General features: G+C 40.9%; 1 protein-coding gene across 1 annotated transcript in view; it reads right to left on the bottom strand.

Annotated features, from left to right (window-relative positions):
• The window catches only part of SVEP1 (sushi, von Willebrand factor type A, EGF and pentraxin domain containing 1), a 182,207-nt gene that overhangs the window by 163,219 nt on the left and 2,166 nt on the right, over positions 1–16,822 (bottom strand). Inside the window, exons 2-3 of the mRNA XM_039543266.1 lie at positions 3,314–3,572; positions 743–919 (exon numbers count right to left, since the gene is read on the bottom strand). Coding sequence (XP_039399200.1) covers positions 743–919; positions 3,314–3,401 — 265 coding nt within the window. The 5' untranslated portion in view covers positions 3,402–3,572. The remainder of the gene's footprint in view (positions 1–742; positions 920–3,313; positions 3,573–16,822) is intronic.

The raw sequence follows: 16,822 nt of genomic DNA, 5'->3' as shown, positions 1-16,822 counted from the left end.
TTGATTGCAAGAAAACTTTAAATTGAATTTGGTTTTGTTTGTAAAAAGGGATTTCTTAATGACAAAATGACTGATATCCATCCAACCATATTTTTATAATAGCTCTTATCACTGGAGCATCCAGTGCTTCCCAGAATTGAAAGCTAATTTCACAAAAGACCAGTGCAATCATTTTTCTCTTTATTTCCCTTCAAGCAGTTCAGGCTATATATGTAAAAAATGAGTAATAAATGAATGTCTACTGTGAAGATGAATATTGCATCTGACTATTTCATCTTTGTTCATGGACAATGCTATATGGAATCCAGGAATTCCAAAATACTGCCTTCATGTTTCTCCTGTAGGATACAGTAAATGTCTCTATTTCAGTCAGAGGATTCTCTTTCTATCAGCACTACTAAGGGGCCGTTCACAAAAACAGTCACACAAAAGTCTTATTGAAATGTGATATGTTTCTGCTTAGCAACTGGAACTTTTTTCTCTGGCAAGTGAAAGCCAATTTGGGAGAATCCAAGAGTATTCAGTCTATCATGAGTTTAATGTAAGAACCTCTTGCATTAAGATTAATGTACAAGGGCCTGATCCAAAACCTACAAATCAATGGGAGTTTTTCCATTGACTTTGGATCAGACTCATAGTCATAGATCTGCATGCAGAACAGCATATGACTTCGTGTCACCTGGATTAGATTTACATTTAGGATATGTAGATAAATTGGGGACTCTGAAAAATGGAGACTGACCTGTGCATTCATGCTGTAGTCCTTTACCGTAGTACCCTTTTTCACATATACATTCAAACTGCCCTGTGTGAGTGCCACATTTGCAGCTCGCCATGATGTCACAGCAGTTCTCATTTGCCTCGCAGAGATATGAACAATGGGATATATCTTCTTGAATGTAACTGCCAGAGGGCAGATCTGTAATACAAATCAATTACAAAGGCCACAAAAGTTAATAATTCGGGAAATGTCGCTGAAAACTTTATAGTTCCAATATTCATTTGTGATGATGACGATGTGAAGCAAAACTTCAGTTCTTTGCAATGTATGTCTCAAATCCTGAAGTTCTTAACTCGGGAAAAATGCTCACTGAAGTCTATGAAGCAAAAATCCTGAAGTCTTTACTCAGTTTCTTTTTAGTTCTTACTAAGGCAAAATTATCATTGGCCTCAATGCAAGAATTAAAAGGAAAACAAGGGCCCAAATTAGGTTCCACCAAAATCACAGGAATGAATTTGACTTTGATGACACTATGAGATCAGTCTGTCATTGAATATGTAACTGTTAAAAACAGGTAGATTCTCCGCCTCCACAAAATAAGATCTAATTAAACATCCTTTAAAACAGAAAAAAACATCATGCACCAAAAGAATTTGGTGGTAGATATGTACCATATAGGGTGACCAGATGTCTCGATTTTATAGGGACAGTCCCAATTTTTGGGTCTTTTTCTTATATAGGCTCCTATTACCCCCCACGCCTGTCCCGATTTTTCACATTTGCTGTCTGGTCACCCTAGTACCATATTCATGTTAAATCAGAAGGTTTACTTAAATCAAAACTACATAAATACTCATGGATAGATTCTTAGTTGATGTGCAGTTGCATAGCTCCATTCAAGCGAGTGTAGATACACTTATTTACACCAGGTGAAGATCCAGCCATATATTCTTAACAGCTACTCTCATCCTCTTTTTTTTTCTGTTCAGTGACAATTCTTCATAAAGGTAAACATCAGAAACCAGTTCCATTTTATAGAATTTTTATACCTAAAGAAATGTCATATTTACATTTCTGAGAGGTATTTTTATGAATTTTTGAAATAGTCTAAATATGTGTTATGTGCCCATAGTATATAAAGGCTTTTATTAATACTGAGACAAATCTTGAAGCCCTTCCTAGGGCCTGTCTGCATCTTTAGGTGCCTAAATACCTTTGAAAACTGGCCCAAAGTTCTTATTTAGGCAAAATCTCCATTGGGCCAAACCCTGACATTCTTACCCAGTTCTTACTCAGGTAAAATGAAGCCTTGAAACTGGTCCAAAGGGCAATGTACATGCACATCAAAGAGAAGAATTTGGCCCAATCTGTTGATTTTGAAAGATCTACTATTTACCTTAATTCCTGAAATCTGTTGGATTCTGTTAAATGTAATACAAATGAATGCAAGAAAAATACCGAAGAAAAGAGACTACAACATCTATCTGAAACATTTCACAAGGCCTGTTACAGTAACTCCTTGCTTAACGTTGTAGTTATGTTCCTGAAAAATGCGACTTTAAGCGAAACGATGTTAAGCAAATCCAATTTCCCCATAAGAATTCATGTACATTGGGGCGGGGGGGGTTAGGTTCCAGGGCAATTTTTTTCACCAGACAAAAAACTATGTATTATATAGACATACACACAGTATATGTTTTAAACAACAAAATTAATACTGTTTACAGCTATGATGATTGGGAAGCTTGGTTGAGATGGTGAAGTTAGAGGGTGGAAGAGGGAGGGATATTTCCCAGGGAATGCCTTGCTGCTAAATGATGAACTAGCACTCGGCTGAGCTCTCAAGGGTTAACACATTGTTGTTAATGTAGCCTCTCATCAAGGCAGGACGAACAGGAGGGAGGGGAGACAGCATAGCAGACAGAGACAGACACACACCTTGTGTGTGGGAGAGAGAGAGAGATGCACACTGCCCCTTTAAGTAAGCTGACCCACCCTTAAGTGCATTGTCTTTTTAAGTGGATCAGGAAGTTGAGACAGCAGCTGCTGCCCCAAGCGCTCTCTGTATCTCTCCCTCCACGTTCCCTCCCTGCTTTATATGGAGAAGGGGTAAGCGGACTGCAGGAGCAGGGGGGAAGGGGACACCCTGACATTAGCCTCCCCCTTCTCCTTCTGCACAGCAAGCAGGAGTCTCTGGGAGCAGCTCCAAGGCAGAGGGCAGGAGCAGCACATGGCAGTAGGGGGGAGGGACAGCTGCAATTGATAGCCTGCTAAGTGGCTGCAGCACAGGGAACTTAGGGGAGTGGGGAGCTGATAGGGGGGCTGCCAGTCCACCCTAGTTACTACCCCCCACCAGCTAGCTGCAACAGGCTGCTCTTCCTGCAAGCAGTGGACAAAGCAGGCGGCTGCCAAACGACATTAGATGGGAGCATTGCAAACTTTAAATGAGCATGTTCCCTAATTGATCGGCAATGTAACAACGAAACAACGTTAACCAGGACGACTTTAAGTGAGGAGTTATTGTATTTCCAGCCAGTCCTATGCTCTCTATAGCATCTGAAATGATACTTCCAGGGTTACTAAATGCAATACCTTCATGAAGAGCTCTGCGAGCTAAAGCCTCAAACTCTGCAAAGCTGTGAAGCAGGTAACAGTGTTCCTCCTTTGGATGGGAAGCCATGTCATTTAGTTCTCGGATGTTGCCCTGCCATATTCCAAATGTGAAGATCTCTACTCCAAATTCTACACGCAAGGATGCTGCGATGGGTCTAGGATCACCTCCATTGGAATATCCATCAGTAATGAGAAATATCACCTTTGTGGCATTTTCACGGGAGTGTTGCAGTATTTGCTGAAATAGAGTATAAAACAATACGTCTCAGGCAAAGGGTTAGCAGTGGCTGACCTGCTTGTAGTACTTTCTTCCATGGTGCATCTCCTTTTATTTGGCTTGTTTTCTGACTTAATCCAGTTTTGCTGGACCACCCAAGTACTAACACAAGAAGATCAACAATCTTTAATCAGAGACTGGTTATCAAGCCAAATATTGACTCATTTTTATATGCTCAGACTCCTGGCATGATACAGATATTGTGAATTTGTGACACTGGGCCAATGAGCCACTTTTCACAGCAATAAATAAAATCATCTGCTCTGGCAGAGGGCAAAAAGAAAAAGAAAATTCAAACACACAGTTCTTATGGTGGTGAGAAGACCTTCATTAGTGTTTCATCAACTCTGACTAGGTAACAAGTAGGGTGGATAGTACACTGTAGATGCAACTTAAGACCGATTGGGCCAGATTCTCAAATGGTGTAAACTAGGAAAGTGGCAACGGAGTTATGGTGACTTACAGCAGCTGAGGATCTGGCCCTTGTCCTTTGCAGTTTATCATAGTGGGCCACACATTTCACAACTGAAATCATTGTCCAGAGCAAAACCGTTTACTTGACCCCTTTAACACAGTGGTGGGCAACGGCCTGCCAGGATAATCTGCTGGTGGGCCGCGAGACAGTTTGTTTAAATTGATCATTCACAGGCACGGCCGCCCGCAGTTCCCAATGGCCACAGTTCGCCATTCCCAGCCAATGAGAGCTGCGGGAAGCGGCGGCCAGCCCTCAATTCTGATCTCGTGTGCATGGAGCGCACATGCATCAAGAGCAGAATCTGTGCGGCCAACCACTCAGAGAAAAATTTAAGGTCCCAAGTCTATAGCTTAGAGGCAGCAATCTCTGCTACCATTCAGGATTCCTAGCCACAAACTGCAACTCTTTGGACTGAGACCAGGATAATGCATTAACATGTTTGGTGTACTACAATGTAGGTAACATCTGCTATTTGGGCAGGAGTAACATGAAGGACAGAGCTGAGTCCTGTCCTCTCCTCTGGGAAATGCTACTATGAAGCAGAACCTGTTGCAAAAGGCCTTATTTTCCTCACCCACATTAAAATGAAGGAACACAATTCCTGTATTGACTAAGGGCTGGATAGTGCAGTCCTTTCTCAGGGAAGACTAACTGGAGTTAGTGACAATTCTGACTCAGTTAGCACTGTGGGACTGAGTCCTAAACACTGGAGCATGCTAAACATACTCACTCGGTCTTACGCTAAACATTCTGAATCTTTCAACTACAATATTGAGATATGTTCTCTGTCCATAGGTATGCCATCCAGTTGCTTAAGCACTTTGCAAAACATCTGTCATTTAATTTTCAGAATATATTTTGCAAAACATTTTGAAGAGTAGATGTATAGTATATGCATAATCTTGCAAATTAGTGCTTTAAATCTATCCATTTGCAATCAGCTTGATTGGAATCTGTATAAAACTTTTGCCAGGCAAAATATCTGCAAACAAAAAGCAAAGAACACATGCACCATAATGTTTCTGGATGAGATATCTTCTTATCTGAACCACCAGCTTTCCTTCTTGGGATATGACTGCAATGGGTTACTGTACCACCCCTAAAACACTTTTCATAGAATCACAGAAGATTAGGGTTGGAAGAGACTTCAGGAGGTGATCCAGTCCAACCCCCTGCTCAAAGCAGGACCAACACCAACTAAATCATCCCAGCCAGGGCTTTGTCAAGCTGGGCCGTAAAAACCTCTAAGGATGGAGATTCCAACCACCAGCCCCCTAGGTAACCCATTCCAATCACTTCCTTCAATCTGCTGGAAATGCTCTTACTAATGCAGCCCAATATGCCGTTAGCCTTCTTGGCAACAAGGACACACTGTTGACTCATATCCAGCTTCTCATCCACTGTAATCCCCAGGTCCTTTTCTGCAGAACTGCCACTTAGCCACTTGGTCCCCAGCCTGTAGTGGTGCATGGGAGTCTTCCGTCCTAAGTGCAGGACTCTGCACTTGTCCTTGTTGAACCTCATCAGATTTCTTTTAGCCCAATCCTCCAATTTGTCTAGGTCACTCTGAACCCTATCCTTACCCTCCAGCATATCTACCTCTCCTGCCAGTTTAGTGTCATCCGTGAACTTGCTGAGGGTGCAAACCATCCCATCATCCAGATCATTAATGAAGATGTTGAACAAAACCGGCCCCAGGACAGACCCCTGGGGCACTCCACTTGTTACTGGCTGCCAACTAGACATCGAGCCATTGATCACTACCCATTGAGCCGGAAAATCTAGCCAGATTTCTATCTACCTTATAGTCCATTCATCCAATCCATACTTTTTTAACTTGCTGGCAAGAATACTGAGGAAGACCGTATCAAAAGCTTTGCTAAAATCAAGGTATATCTCATCCACTGCTTTCCCCATATCCACAGAACCAATTGTCTCATCATAGAAGGCAATCAGGTTGGTCAGGCATGATTTGCCTTTGGGGAATCCATGTTGACTGTTCCTGATCACTTTCCTCTCCTCCAAGCGCTTCAAAATGGATTCCTTGAGGACCTGCTCAATGATTTTTCCAGGGTCTGAGGTGAGGCTGACCGGTCTGTGGTTCCCCGGATTCTCCTTCTTCCCTTTTTTAAAGATGGGCACTATATTTGCCTTTTCCAATTGTTCGGGACCCCAGCCCGATCACCACAAGTTTTCAAAGATAATGGCCAATGGCTCTGCAATCACATCAGCCAACTCCCTAAGCACCCTCGGATGCATTAGATCTGGACCCCCATGGACTTGTGCATGTCCAGCTTTTCTAAATAGTCCTTAACCTGTCCGTTCACCACTGAGGGCTGCTCACCTCCTCCCCATACTGTGTTGCCCAGTGCAACAGTCTGGGAGCTGACCTTGTCTGTGAAGACCGAGGCAAAAAGAGCATTGAGTACTTCAGCTTTTTCCACAAAATCTGTCACTAGGTTGCCTCCCCGATTCAGTAAGGGTCTCACACTTTCCCTGACCTTCTTCTTGTTGCTAACATACCTGTAGAAACTCTTCTTGTTACCTTCACATCCCTTGCTAGCTGCAACTCCTTTACTGGAATGGTTCAGGGAAACTGTACTTGGAAGTGTCCAAGGGGGAAATCCTAAAAATTATAATTTTTTTTAAGTGTGTAAAAATAAAAACTTAACTTCTACAATTACCACTAAAGCTACTGTTTTAAATGTCACTGCATCACCCACTCAATGATTGTGAACCTGCTAGTTCACCTGCTAGCGATACTGCTGTCAACACACCGATGTCAAAGCTAACAAGTAGTAGTAATATCCTGTGTAAGATATGACATTAGTGAGAGTTTTGCCCGAGCCAAGACTGCAGGATCAGGCCTTATATCAGTTACACATATCTCACAGACTGATTGAGGGTGCAGATCTACTGGTCATTACCTCTAATCCAAAACTCATTAAAATCAGGAGAAAGCCTCTGATTGACTGCGGTGGGGTTTGGATCAGGTCCATGATGACTTGTGTTTTGTGAAGCATTATGGCATGATTATGCCTTCTTTTGGAACTCATAAATCCCAGATCACAAATTAATTACCATGGTAGAAGCACATCATATTTTATATATATAAGATTAAAAAAAATTAGATTTTCTTTGTGACACTAAAATGCTAAAGGCATGTTTATTTAATGCATATACATGCCTTTAGCATTTTAGTGTCACAAAGAAAATCTAAAATCTTTTTTTTATCTTGAAGGAAAGTGGGCATCATGACCACCTGCTGTCACAGCACATTTAATGGAAACCTAGGAAACACTCAGTTACACAAGATCATACCCCAAAATCTCCCTTTAAAATGATTATACCCTGATCTAGCACTTATTGAAAAACAGTTGATCAAGAACCCATCTCCAAAAATGATTTTCTAGATAGAGAGCATTTAATTAAAAGGAAAGTGACACCAATTGTATGCCAGCTTAACAAACAGCTGCTTCAGACCAGAGATCAAGAAGTTACCTGGTGTGCATTCAAAACATGCCGGCAACAGTGGAACCTGCCAAAGAGACAATCAGCCAGCTAAATGTTGCTCCTAGAAATTAACAGCTTGGCCCTTAAGCTGTAATGTTAGATATAGAATCCCTGTTGTATAAGGAAGAGGACTAAAAGAACAAAACGGAGAGCTATTAAGCGTTTGAGCAAAGAAAGCAGACATAAGTCTATTTTTAAATTATATGCATATGGTAGACACTCCAATTGGTTGCTTTGCCTCTTTTTATGAACATGGCATTAAATACAGGCTACTTGAAGGAATGCTTGATATTCCAGTACGGGTCTACAACTGTTGGATGTTTTCGGTAAATTTTATCCTAATCTATGGTCACTGACAGAGCTGAGGCCAAATGGATTACATTTTTTCCCACAAACATTTGTCACACATTTTTCATCAGTTTTATTTAATGAAAATCTGTATCACCTTCCTCTCCCTGCAGCCCTGCCAGAAAAGTCTTGTAAAAGCCACTTTTGTTCTAAACATTTCAACCTTAATTTACATAAGTAGAATGACTCAAACCCTGCCCCTCACCCTATAAACATTTATGTACAACTAACTTTATTCTTATCACTAGTCCCCCTTAACTCAATGGGGTTACCCACATGCGTAAAGTTAAGCACAAGTATTTTTCAGGATCAGAGTTTTTATGGACTGAGCATAAGAACCCATGAGTTATACTGGAGATTTGGATAGGACCTATTTCTCAGAGGCACTGAAAACACACAGCTGCCTGGACTTCATACTCAGCATTTCTGAAAATTAGGCCCTGAATGACCTGTTTAATTGAAAATGTGGTCCATATCATAATCACAGTAAAGTAATTTTAATAAGAGACCAACTGAAAATACAATTAAATGGTCACAGTGCTGGTTAATTATTGCAGAGGGTCCATAGTAAGCTTTTCTCTTTACTCTACTTTCGGGTTTTAAGCACTGATTGGATGCGTTAGACTGTTTCAACACACAATCCTTTTACTCCTACGACAAAATTCAACATTCTTTTCACATTAGCAAAAAGTTATTACCATCTGCATTGTATTCAGTCTCAGTTCAGCGTGTACAAGTATCTGGCAGACTAGCCATCTCCCCTGTGCCAGGAATAGCCCTCAGAATTATAAAAATGTAGTCTTGTGTAACCAAGTTAGTACACAAAATCCAGCTCTAGAAATTCAGCAGTTAGGACAGATCATTCTTATAAGAATTCCAGGGCTAGTTGCCTTTCTCTGTTTTTAATATTGATTTAGGGTTTGTGAAAGGTATGGGATTGGCAGTATCTGAGACTGAAGACTTCGTATCCACTGAACAGGTACAGCACGGGAACTGCGGTTATTATTTGCCTTGCCTCTGAAGTGAGAGAGTTGCTCAGTGTCTGTGCCTGTTCTATATTTGGCCTTTGGAAAGGCTGCCAACTAAAATGCCATTTGTGATAAAGACACCTGTCCATGAGGAACTGAACTGAGATGGACTAATTCAGCTCAGATAATCATCAGATAACATCTCTCAGGTCCTTGCATTCCGGGATGGAGTCATGCCAGCAGAGTGGTTGTCCTTAAAAAGTTTCAGCGTTATCTTAGATGCCAAAATAATGTTACCCCAGCATTTACAGTATTCCCTGGGTATTCCCTTATGCCAACATTTACAGGACTCCTTAAAGGGAGTGTAGGGAATACCTAGGAAATACTGAGCGACAACTAGTAACTGTGAAGCGTTTTAGAGAGTGATCACTATAACTCCTTTGCATTGCATTACCAACCCACAGAGCCGTTTGTCCTTTCTGTATCGACAGCTTGTTTATGTTTATCTAGTTTGTAACCTGTGAGCAATAGGAAGATGCACAAGCCCTTGGTCTAATTCAGAGTAGTCTCAAAATCTCCATCGTCAATTGAGACATTAATGTCATTAATGCCTTGTGTGTGTCGGGGGGGAGGGGGAGCCTAACCTTTCTGTGACTCAGCTACGCATCCTCGAATTAGGAATAATACTTCTGAACCTCACAAGATGGTCAGGAGGCTCAAATGACGTTTGTTAAAGTGCTCTGAGGCTGTTGGATGGAAGAGGAAATAAAAGTTCAAAGTATTATCACCTGATTTTAACCCCTCTTTTTTGATTCACTCGTCACTGTTGTTTTGGCTGTTACACTGAGATGCATCCTCTACTCTTTTAGGGTTTTCCCATTCAAAAGAGGAGCTAACATTGACAGCTGGTGGTTCTGACCTTTGGTTGAAAATGTTCTTTAAGACCTCAGACAGACTGCTGCTCTTCACACATGTGGATAGGAGTGGTGGGACTAAATGAAATCAGGCAAGTCTGTTTTATTTTGGTTTTCTCAAGATTTTTTCCCTGCATTATCCAGGGAGAGATTTACTCTAATGAATACCATTCCTTTCCAATATGCAATTGCAGACACACTGCTTCTTTTCCGCATTTCCACAATGAGAGCTGCATGCACAAAATTAAGGACGTTACATTGCTCTAAATGCCCACAGATTAGAACATCAGTGCCATAAGAAATGGGCTCTTGCTATTACATAGAAGCCAAGCACAACTATTATTTTCAGAGTGGGACAGGCTAATCCTGTTGCAGTATTCTATTACAATGATGTTATTTCAGTTAAACCAAATCACTTATGTAGATTTAATCAATTGATCTGACACCTGTTGTTACAGTAATTCTGAATGACTGAATTTTCAGAAGTACGTGCTTACCCATTGTGCAGGCAAAATGGGTCTCTATACATGCATTGTCTTTCATCATTCTGCTTTCTTCCATGTCATCTCATCTCCACCTCTTCTTAAAACACACTTCTGAACTGTTTTCAGCTTGTAATCATATTTGGGGCTGGAAAGAAATATCGCCCCAGGTAAGATTGGCAGAGACCCTGGAGGGTTTTCGCCTTCCCCTGTAGCATGGGGCACAGGTCACTTGCTGTGTTGAACTAGAGTAAACGGTGGATTCTCTGTAACATGTAGTCTTGAGATCAAGATTTGAAGACTTCAGTAACCCAGCCAGAGGTTATGGGTCTATTACAAGAGTGAGTGGGGGGGTTCTGCGGCCTGCAATGTGCAGGAGGTCAGACTACATGAACATGACGGTCCCTTCTGGCCTTAAACTCTACGAGAATGTTACTGGCTTACTGGACAGACCAAATGGGATGGATCAAACTAGAAAGGGCCTCAGTACTACACATGAAAAGTGAACCTCAGGCAACTAGATGGCTAATTTCCAATACCTCAACAAGATGTCTAGTGTATTAAAAGCTTTGGCAATATTCCAGAAACCCAAACACACATTTTAGGTGTGATATTTATTGTAATCATCTCTCATTTGAAAATGCTGGAAGTTTAGATAGCACTCCTTATCCTGGCAGTGCAAAGCAGGTGGAAAATCAGCTTAGCCAGGAAAGCCTGAGCCCAAACATTATTTTTAGCCCTGAAGCATAAGCCCCGGTCAATTGATCAGGGCGCTGAGACCCGCTGCCATGTGGGTTTTTTTCCTGTGCACACGTACCCATCGACCCTCAACTCGGTTTGCCTGGTCTACGAGCGTATCTGCACTGCAGCCAGGGGATGTGACTGCAGCATGCATAGGAATATCTGAGATAACTTAATTTAGCTAGTTTAGGTACCAATAGTAGTGATACCACAACAATACAGCCTTCAGTGTAGGCTGTTCCAGCCCACCTGGGGTACTGGTCACTTACTCTGGCAGCTAGCCTGCACTGAAAACTGGGCTGCTACAGCTTCAATGCTCCTGGTATCTGAGCTAGCGAGATTAAAGTTAGCTCAGATGTCTCTACATGTGTTATAATCACAACCCAGACTGCAGCGTAGACATAGCTGGCATGTCTACATTAGAGCTAAAAGATGTAAATTCCAGCTCGAGGAGACATACCCATTCTAGCTCTGATTGAGCTAGTGTTCTAAAAATAGAAGTGTAGCCGCAGTGGCGTGAATGGCGGGAGAGGCTAGCTGCCCCAAGTACAATCCCATCCGGGACCATCGGTACATATTCAGGACAGTTAGCAGCTTATGCCACCACGGCTACACTGCTATTTTTATGGAGTAGCTCAATCAGACCATCTTCCAGCTCCAGTGCAGACATGCCCTAGGAGAGGACCAGGCAATGTGTGCCAAGCACCTATCAACTTCAAGCTTTGCATGTGCTGAAAGGAAAGCTTCTGAGCATCTGGCTGGCCCTGCAACGTATGTGAAGTGTGTGGGAGGGCAGCTGCTGAATTTGCATATTTGTTGTATTATGCAAATTTTGTCATTTTAAGTTATTCACAAACCAAAAGGAACTTTAAAAAAAAACAGATGATGCTAAATACTTGATTTTATTTCTTCTGAATAAAATGCGTATGATAGATATATAATATCAGGGCGTTAACACACTGATTCCTAATGAACGGGTCCACATTACACAGTCTAGCCACACCAAGGATGCTGAATAGCTCACTTGTTGCCAGTCTCAGCAGGAAGGTTAAGGATCTGAATTGACATGAAGCCTGAATTACCCTTTCACTCCTAGAGTTGGCCTGTCCATGGCAGTATTTAGGATCATTAATGAACAGTGTGGAGAGGTGTGAGTGGCCGCTGACCACGCTGTACTTATTTTGTGAATAGATACCGCAAAGAACTTCAGTATCCAGGGCTCTCAATCACAGCACTAAATGGACTCCAAGTGTGGCTGTATTCTGAAAAGTGACTCTGTAATAGTGGCATTATGGGCGCATTGTAGGGTTCCTTGCTTATTGTCTCTCAAGGATTCCATATCAAATTTGCTCCGTTTTAAAAGGTACATATTTGTTTACTTGTAAACTGCCAGCCCTGCAATCTCAACCTGGGATCTTAGAGTTAAGCTGGGTTCTCTCCAACTTTTTCTATCACAACCATCATAAGACATTCTACTAGCCAAGTAAGGCCCACGGTGAGACCTGTGTAGCCTTCAGAGAGTTTGGACAGTTGTAACCGATGGGAGGTTTTAGTGCACATCCTGTTGATGATGCCCAAGATGGAAAAGAATCCGCTGCTCACTCTATATTAGCTATGTCAGTTCTGCAGGAATAAAAATGAGATTACTCATCTGTTGTCAATAAAGTCCACAAATATGACTCTAAATGCACACAGGGAGCAGATCTGAGAAATAAGAGTGCGCCATTTTTTACGCAGTCAATTTTCAGAGCAGAACTGCATTTTAACAATACAATACAACAAATATCTGAAACTAAGCTGGAAAAGAATTATCTTTAAAATGTGCTGAAATTGAAATCTGATCATCGATAGCCCGATGGATAATAATTCTGCACTCTGTAAGTTTATGCTTTTGACATCAAGAAGAAACAAAAGCAACATAACTTATTTAAACAAACACTAAATAAGCATTAAAATTGTTGACTCTAATAAATGTGCTTACATTCTTTTGTAAGCCACTGTTTGTCATGTTTGTTAATTGGGTAACAAAAGAACACTGAAGTTGATGTACTGGCTTGTTATACACTATCAAGATCAGATTAGAAGATAAAAGCCAGATTTTTTTTTAAAAGACCAGATGCATTTAGAAATAGATGGGGCGTGTTGTCTAATTCTGCAGCTTTTGGGCCAGATCTTCAACTGGTGTAAATCTGCATATCTCCGTTGAAGTCAAGGGAGCTATGCTGATTGACCACAGCTGAGGATCTGACCCTTTTTAGTTTAATAATTAGTAGCATAAAATACTTCTAAATAACTCCCTTAACTATTGCTGTACAATGCGCCTTGTAATAGTTTGACCTGCCTTTTAAAGTCTACCTTTCCATTAACTCTTACTTTAACTCAGCAACAGTGCACAGCTATATTTCTTTCTTCCATTTTAGACAGTAATTAATTGCTTTCATGTGAAGAGAAAAAAAAACACCTGTGGCTATCACTATTTTTAGTGAATGATTTCTCAAGAGGCTACTGCCAATTAGTCTTTCAATTAATCCATAACTTCAGTGTTTTATCCGTAATGATTAATAGCTCACACTATTTTCTATAAATAAAACTTTGCAGCATAACTTCAAAACAAACAAAAATGATCACAAATTGTTCACTGCTTAAGACTGAGAAAAAGGAAGCACTCTTTCCTTGTGCATCAGCGCTTCCATCACCGCACGTGGTTAGCTTCCATTAACGTTTCTATGTATGCACAACGAGAAGAGAATACACCTCTGACACTTTCACATAGTTAACATGCTAACCTGTCAGGAGCTGTTTAATTTTTCATGAGTGATGTACACAAGTATTCGGATTCTAATATCTAAACTGTATCTTTAGATTTATTCATCTAAATTTGGGTTATTGAGAGTCAGGAAGGTTGTGTTGTCTAGAAAATGTTTTAAGATTTAGAAACTATATTTTCGTAAAATAGATTATCAGAGTATGGAATATGGTTACATCAACACAACTTGAAACATGTCTCAATAAAAAAAATGAACTAAATACTATCAAAGATGATTGTCAAAAGCTAAGTTCGAAAAATCCTCTCATCTGAGGAAAGGTTTCCCTGGCAAATAGGGCAGCCTAAATCATCTTTTTCTTCAGATTTTAGACTATCATTTAAAATACAAAAGAAGTTTCTAGCCTATACAGTTTCAAAGAACCCCTTCTGAAAGTGAAGTGAATGTAAGATTATGGTGTTATCTTCCTGAATCTGCAGTCACTGTCAGCTTCAGTACCTCCCTCTCCGGATGCCCAAAGTGTTATCAAGTGAAATAAACAAGACTTTGGTTATTTCAATCACAGGGTAGATTCACCTCAGTTTCACATGGTGATTGCTCGACAAAGTAGCATCAAGATGCTCTTGGGCCCTTTCCTTTTCAGCATCTAGAGGGTATGGATCTTCAAATGTACCAAATCCCTGCTAGATAAGTGCTGATATGAAATAGACTCAGACTCATAGACTTTAAGGCCAGAAGGAACCATCATGATCATGTAGTCTGATCTCCTGCACAACGCAGGCCACTGAACTTCACTCACCCACTCTTGTAACAGACCCAGAATCTCCAGCTGAGTTACTGACATCCTCAAATCACGATTTAAAGCCTTCAAGTTACAGAGAACCCACCATTTAAACACTAGTTTAAACCTGGAAGTGACCCGGGCCCCATGCTGCAGAGGAAGGTGAAAACCCTCCAGGGTCTCTTTCAATCTGACCTGGGGGGAAATTCCTTCCTGACCCCAAATATGGCATTCAGTTAGACCCTGAGCATGTGGGCAAGACCCACCAGCCAGAGACCTGGGAAATATGGAACAGGATCCATGAACAGCACTTTAGTGGAAATCTCAGCAACTGAGGATGATGATAGGGGCTGAACTTCTCACCAGGGCTTTGTCCCAGGACCTCACTGGTGGCTCATGCTAATACACATCTTTCATATTTCCATATGTCTAGAAGGTTGAGTCCTCCATCTGCTAGGTTTCTTACATCATGGTAAACATGCAGGAGGATAGCACTGCAGAGAGACAACAACCCTGCAGTAACCATCTTCCAAAGATCCCTCCACAAAGAGCGGAAGAGAACCCTTTCACTTTTTGTATGAGGAAGAGTCAGCACCTGTGGATGCAGCATTACACACTATACAGTATATTAAAAGATGCAGTACTCCTTACAGGGGATTCTAAAGCAATGCTTCAGTTACTGTACTTGTTGGGGCAGACAAGTGAAGTTAGTGACAATTATGTCATGCCATGGTTCATTTATCTTCTAATCTGAAATATTTACACATAATACCCCACATGACTTGTAACTATTACTGGGAGCCTGGAATGGTTTACCTGGGACTCACTAATTATTTCAAAGGCTCTTGGTTTTATTCGTTTAATATACTCTGCAACTTGGAAAAGAAGATGAGGATTCTGGATTTCATTTTTATTAAACTTATTGGGAACGGAAGAAATGGGGCCAACAAGTGGAAAAAAAGAAAGACAAAAAAAAATCATAGCTATAAGAAAAAGCAGTTAAAAATAGAGAACAGGAGCACAATAGTTCAGAGGAAGAAAAAAAAGCCTGATTGTTACACTGATGTGTATTTTGCTAAGTTCACTTCAGTGCAGTATTCTAAACATAGTAAAGTCGTCTTTTTCAAGTTCTTAGAAAGGAGCATGTTCCCAACGTTGTAATTTGTCTTACAGAGAGAAGACGTACAATACAGGACCTCAGCGCAGTGGCTCCTTTTTCAACTGAGGGCGAGCTACTAATTCAGTGAACAAGTAGTAATGTCATTACTTCTCAGCACACAGCCAGAACACAAAGTGATACTTCCCAAGTTGTTAATCAAACCCCAATAAAGAAACCATAGGTGACAGCAATACTATTGGGCCCATGGGATACATTATTTAGCTGTGCTTGTACAACTAAAATCATCTACGTCTAACCTTGCTTGTTTTTAAAAGTAGATTTAGTCAGGATTACACATCAAGGAAAACTTACTACATGATTTCTATGGAGTTGTAACATACTTAAATTTTGTTTATAACACAATTACTTCAAGATTAATTCTTTAAACTTTTTAGAAAATTCTCACGATATTGAGCCTATAACAGCTTAATTTCACAACCACAGAATTACCGTACGGATTTGTCTTTTTAAAGTGTGATTTCCATATACAACACTAAGGCACACTAGAAAGTGAACATCATATTCTGTTATCAAATATGGGGAGCAGGAGGAGGGAATAATTTAACCTGTCAGTCCTGAGCCCCACACTGGGTCAAATCCTTATTCATTTCCTATTAAAGCAAAACTCCTACTGAAATCACTAAGAATTCTGTATAACTACAGAATGCATATGATGTTTTTAGAGAATCTGTCAAAAACTCAGGTGCAGGAAATAGAGCAGCTATTAAGTCTTACCTGTTCTTCAATCATTAAAATATTTACCTACATACAGTATATAAATATGTTTTGCTTTGTGTATGTAGACAGATATAGGTATAGGATAAATTCTTCAGAGCATCCAAGTCCCATTTTCAAAGGTAACTTAGACAACTTAGGCACGTAGCATACTTCTACACTGCAAAACAAACAAAAACACACTGTGGGTGTATGGGTGGGTGTGCGTTTGTGCATACAGGTGGGTGTCCGGTAGGCGTGAGCCTGGTGGCTGTGTGCACGGGTGTGCGCCCAGTAGGTGGGTGCCCGGCGAGGTAGTAGGGTCTCAGATCTCGGGAACCAGCCCAAGAG

The sequence above is a fragment of the Mauremys reevesii genome, linkage group 6 (genome assembly GCF_016161935.1).
Source record: "Mauremys reevesii isolate NIE-2019 linkage group 6, ASM1616193v1, whole genome shotgun sequence".
In the NCBI taxonomy this organism is placed as follows: Eukaryota; Metazoa; Chordata; order Testudines; family Geoemydidae; genus Mauremys; species Mauremys reevesii.
Note: the sequence above shows the minus strand (reverse complement) of the source record. Positions and strands in the feature narration are given on the sequence as shown.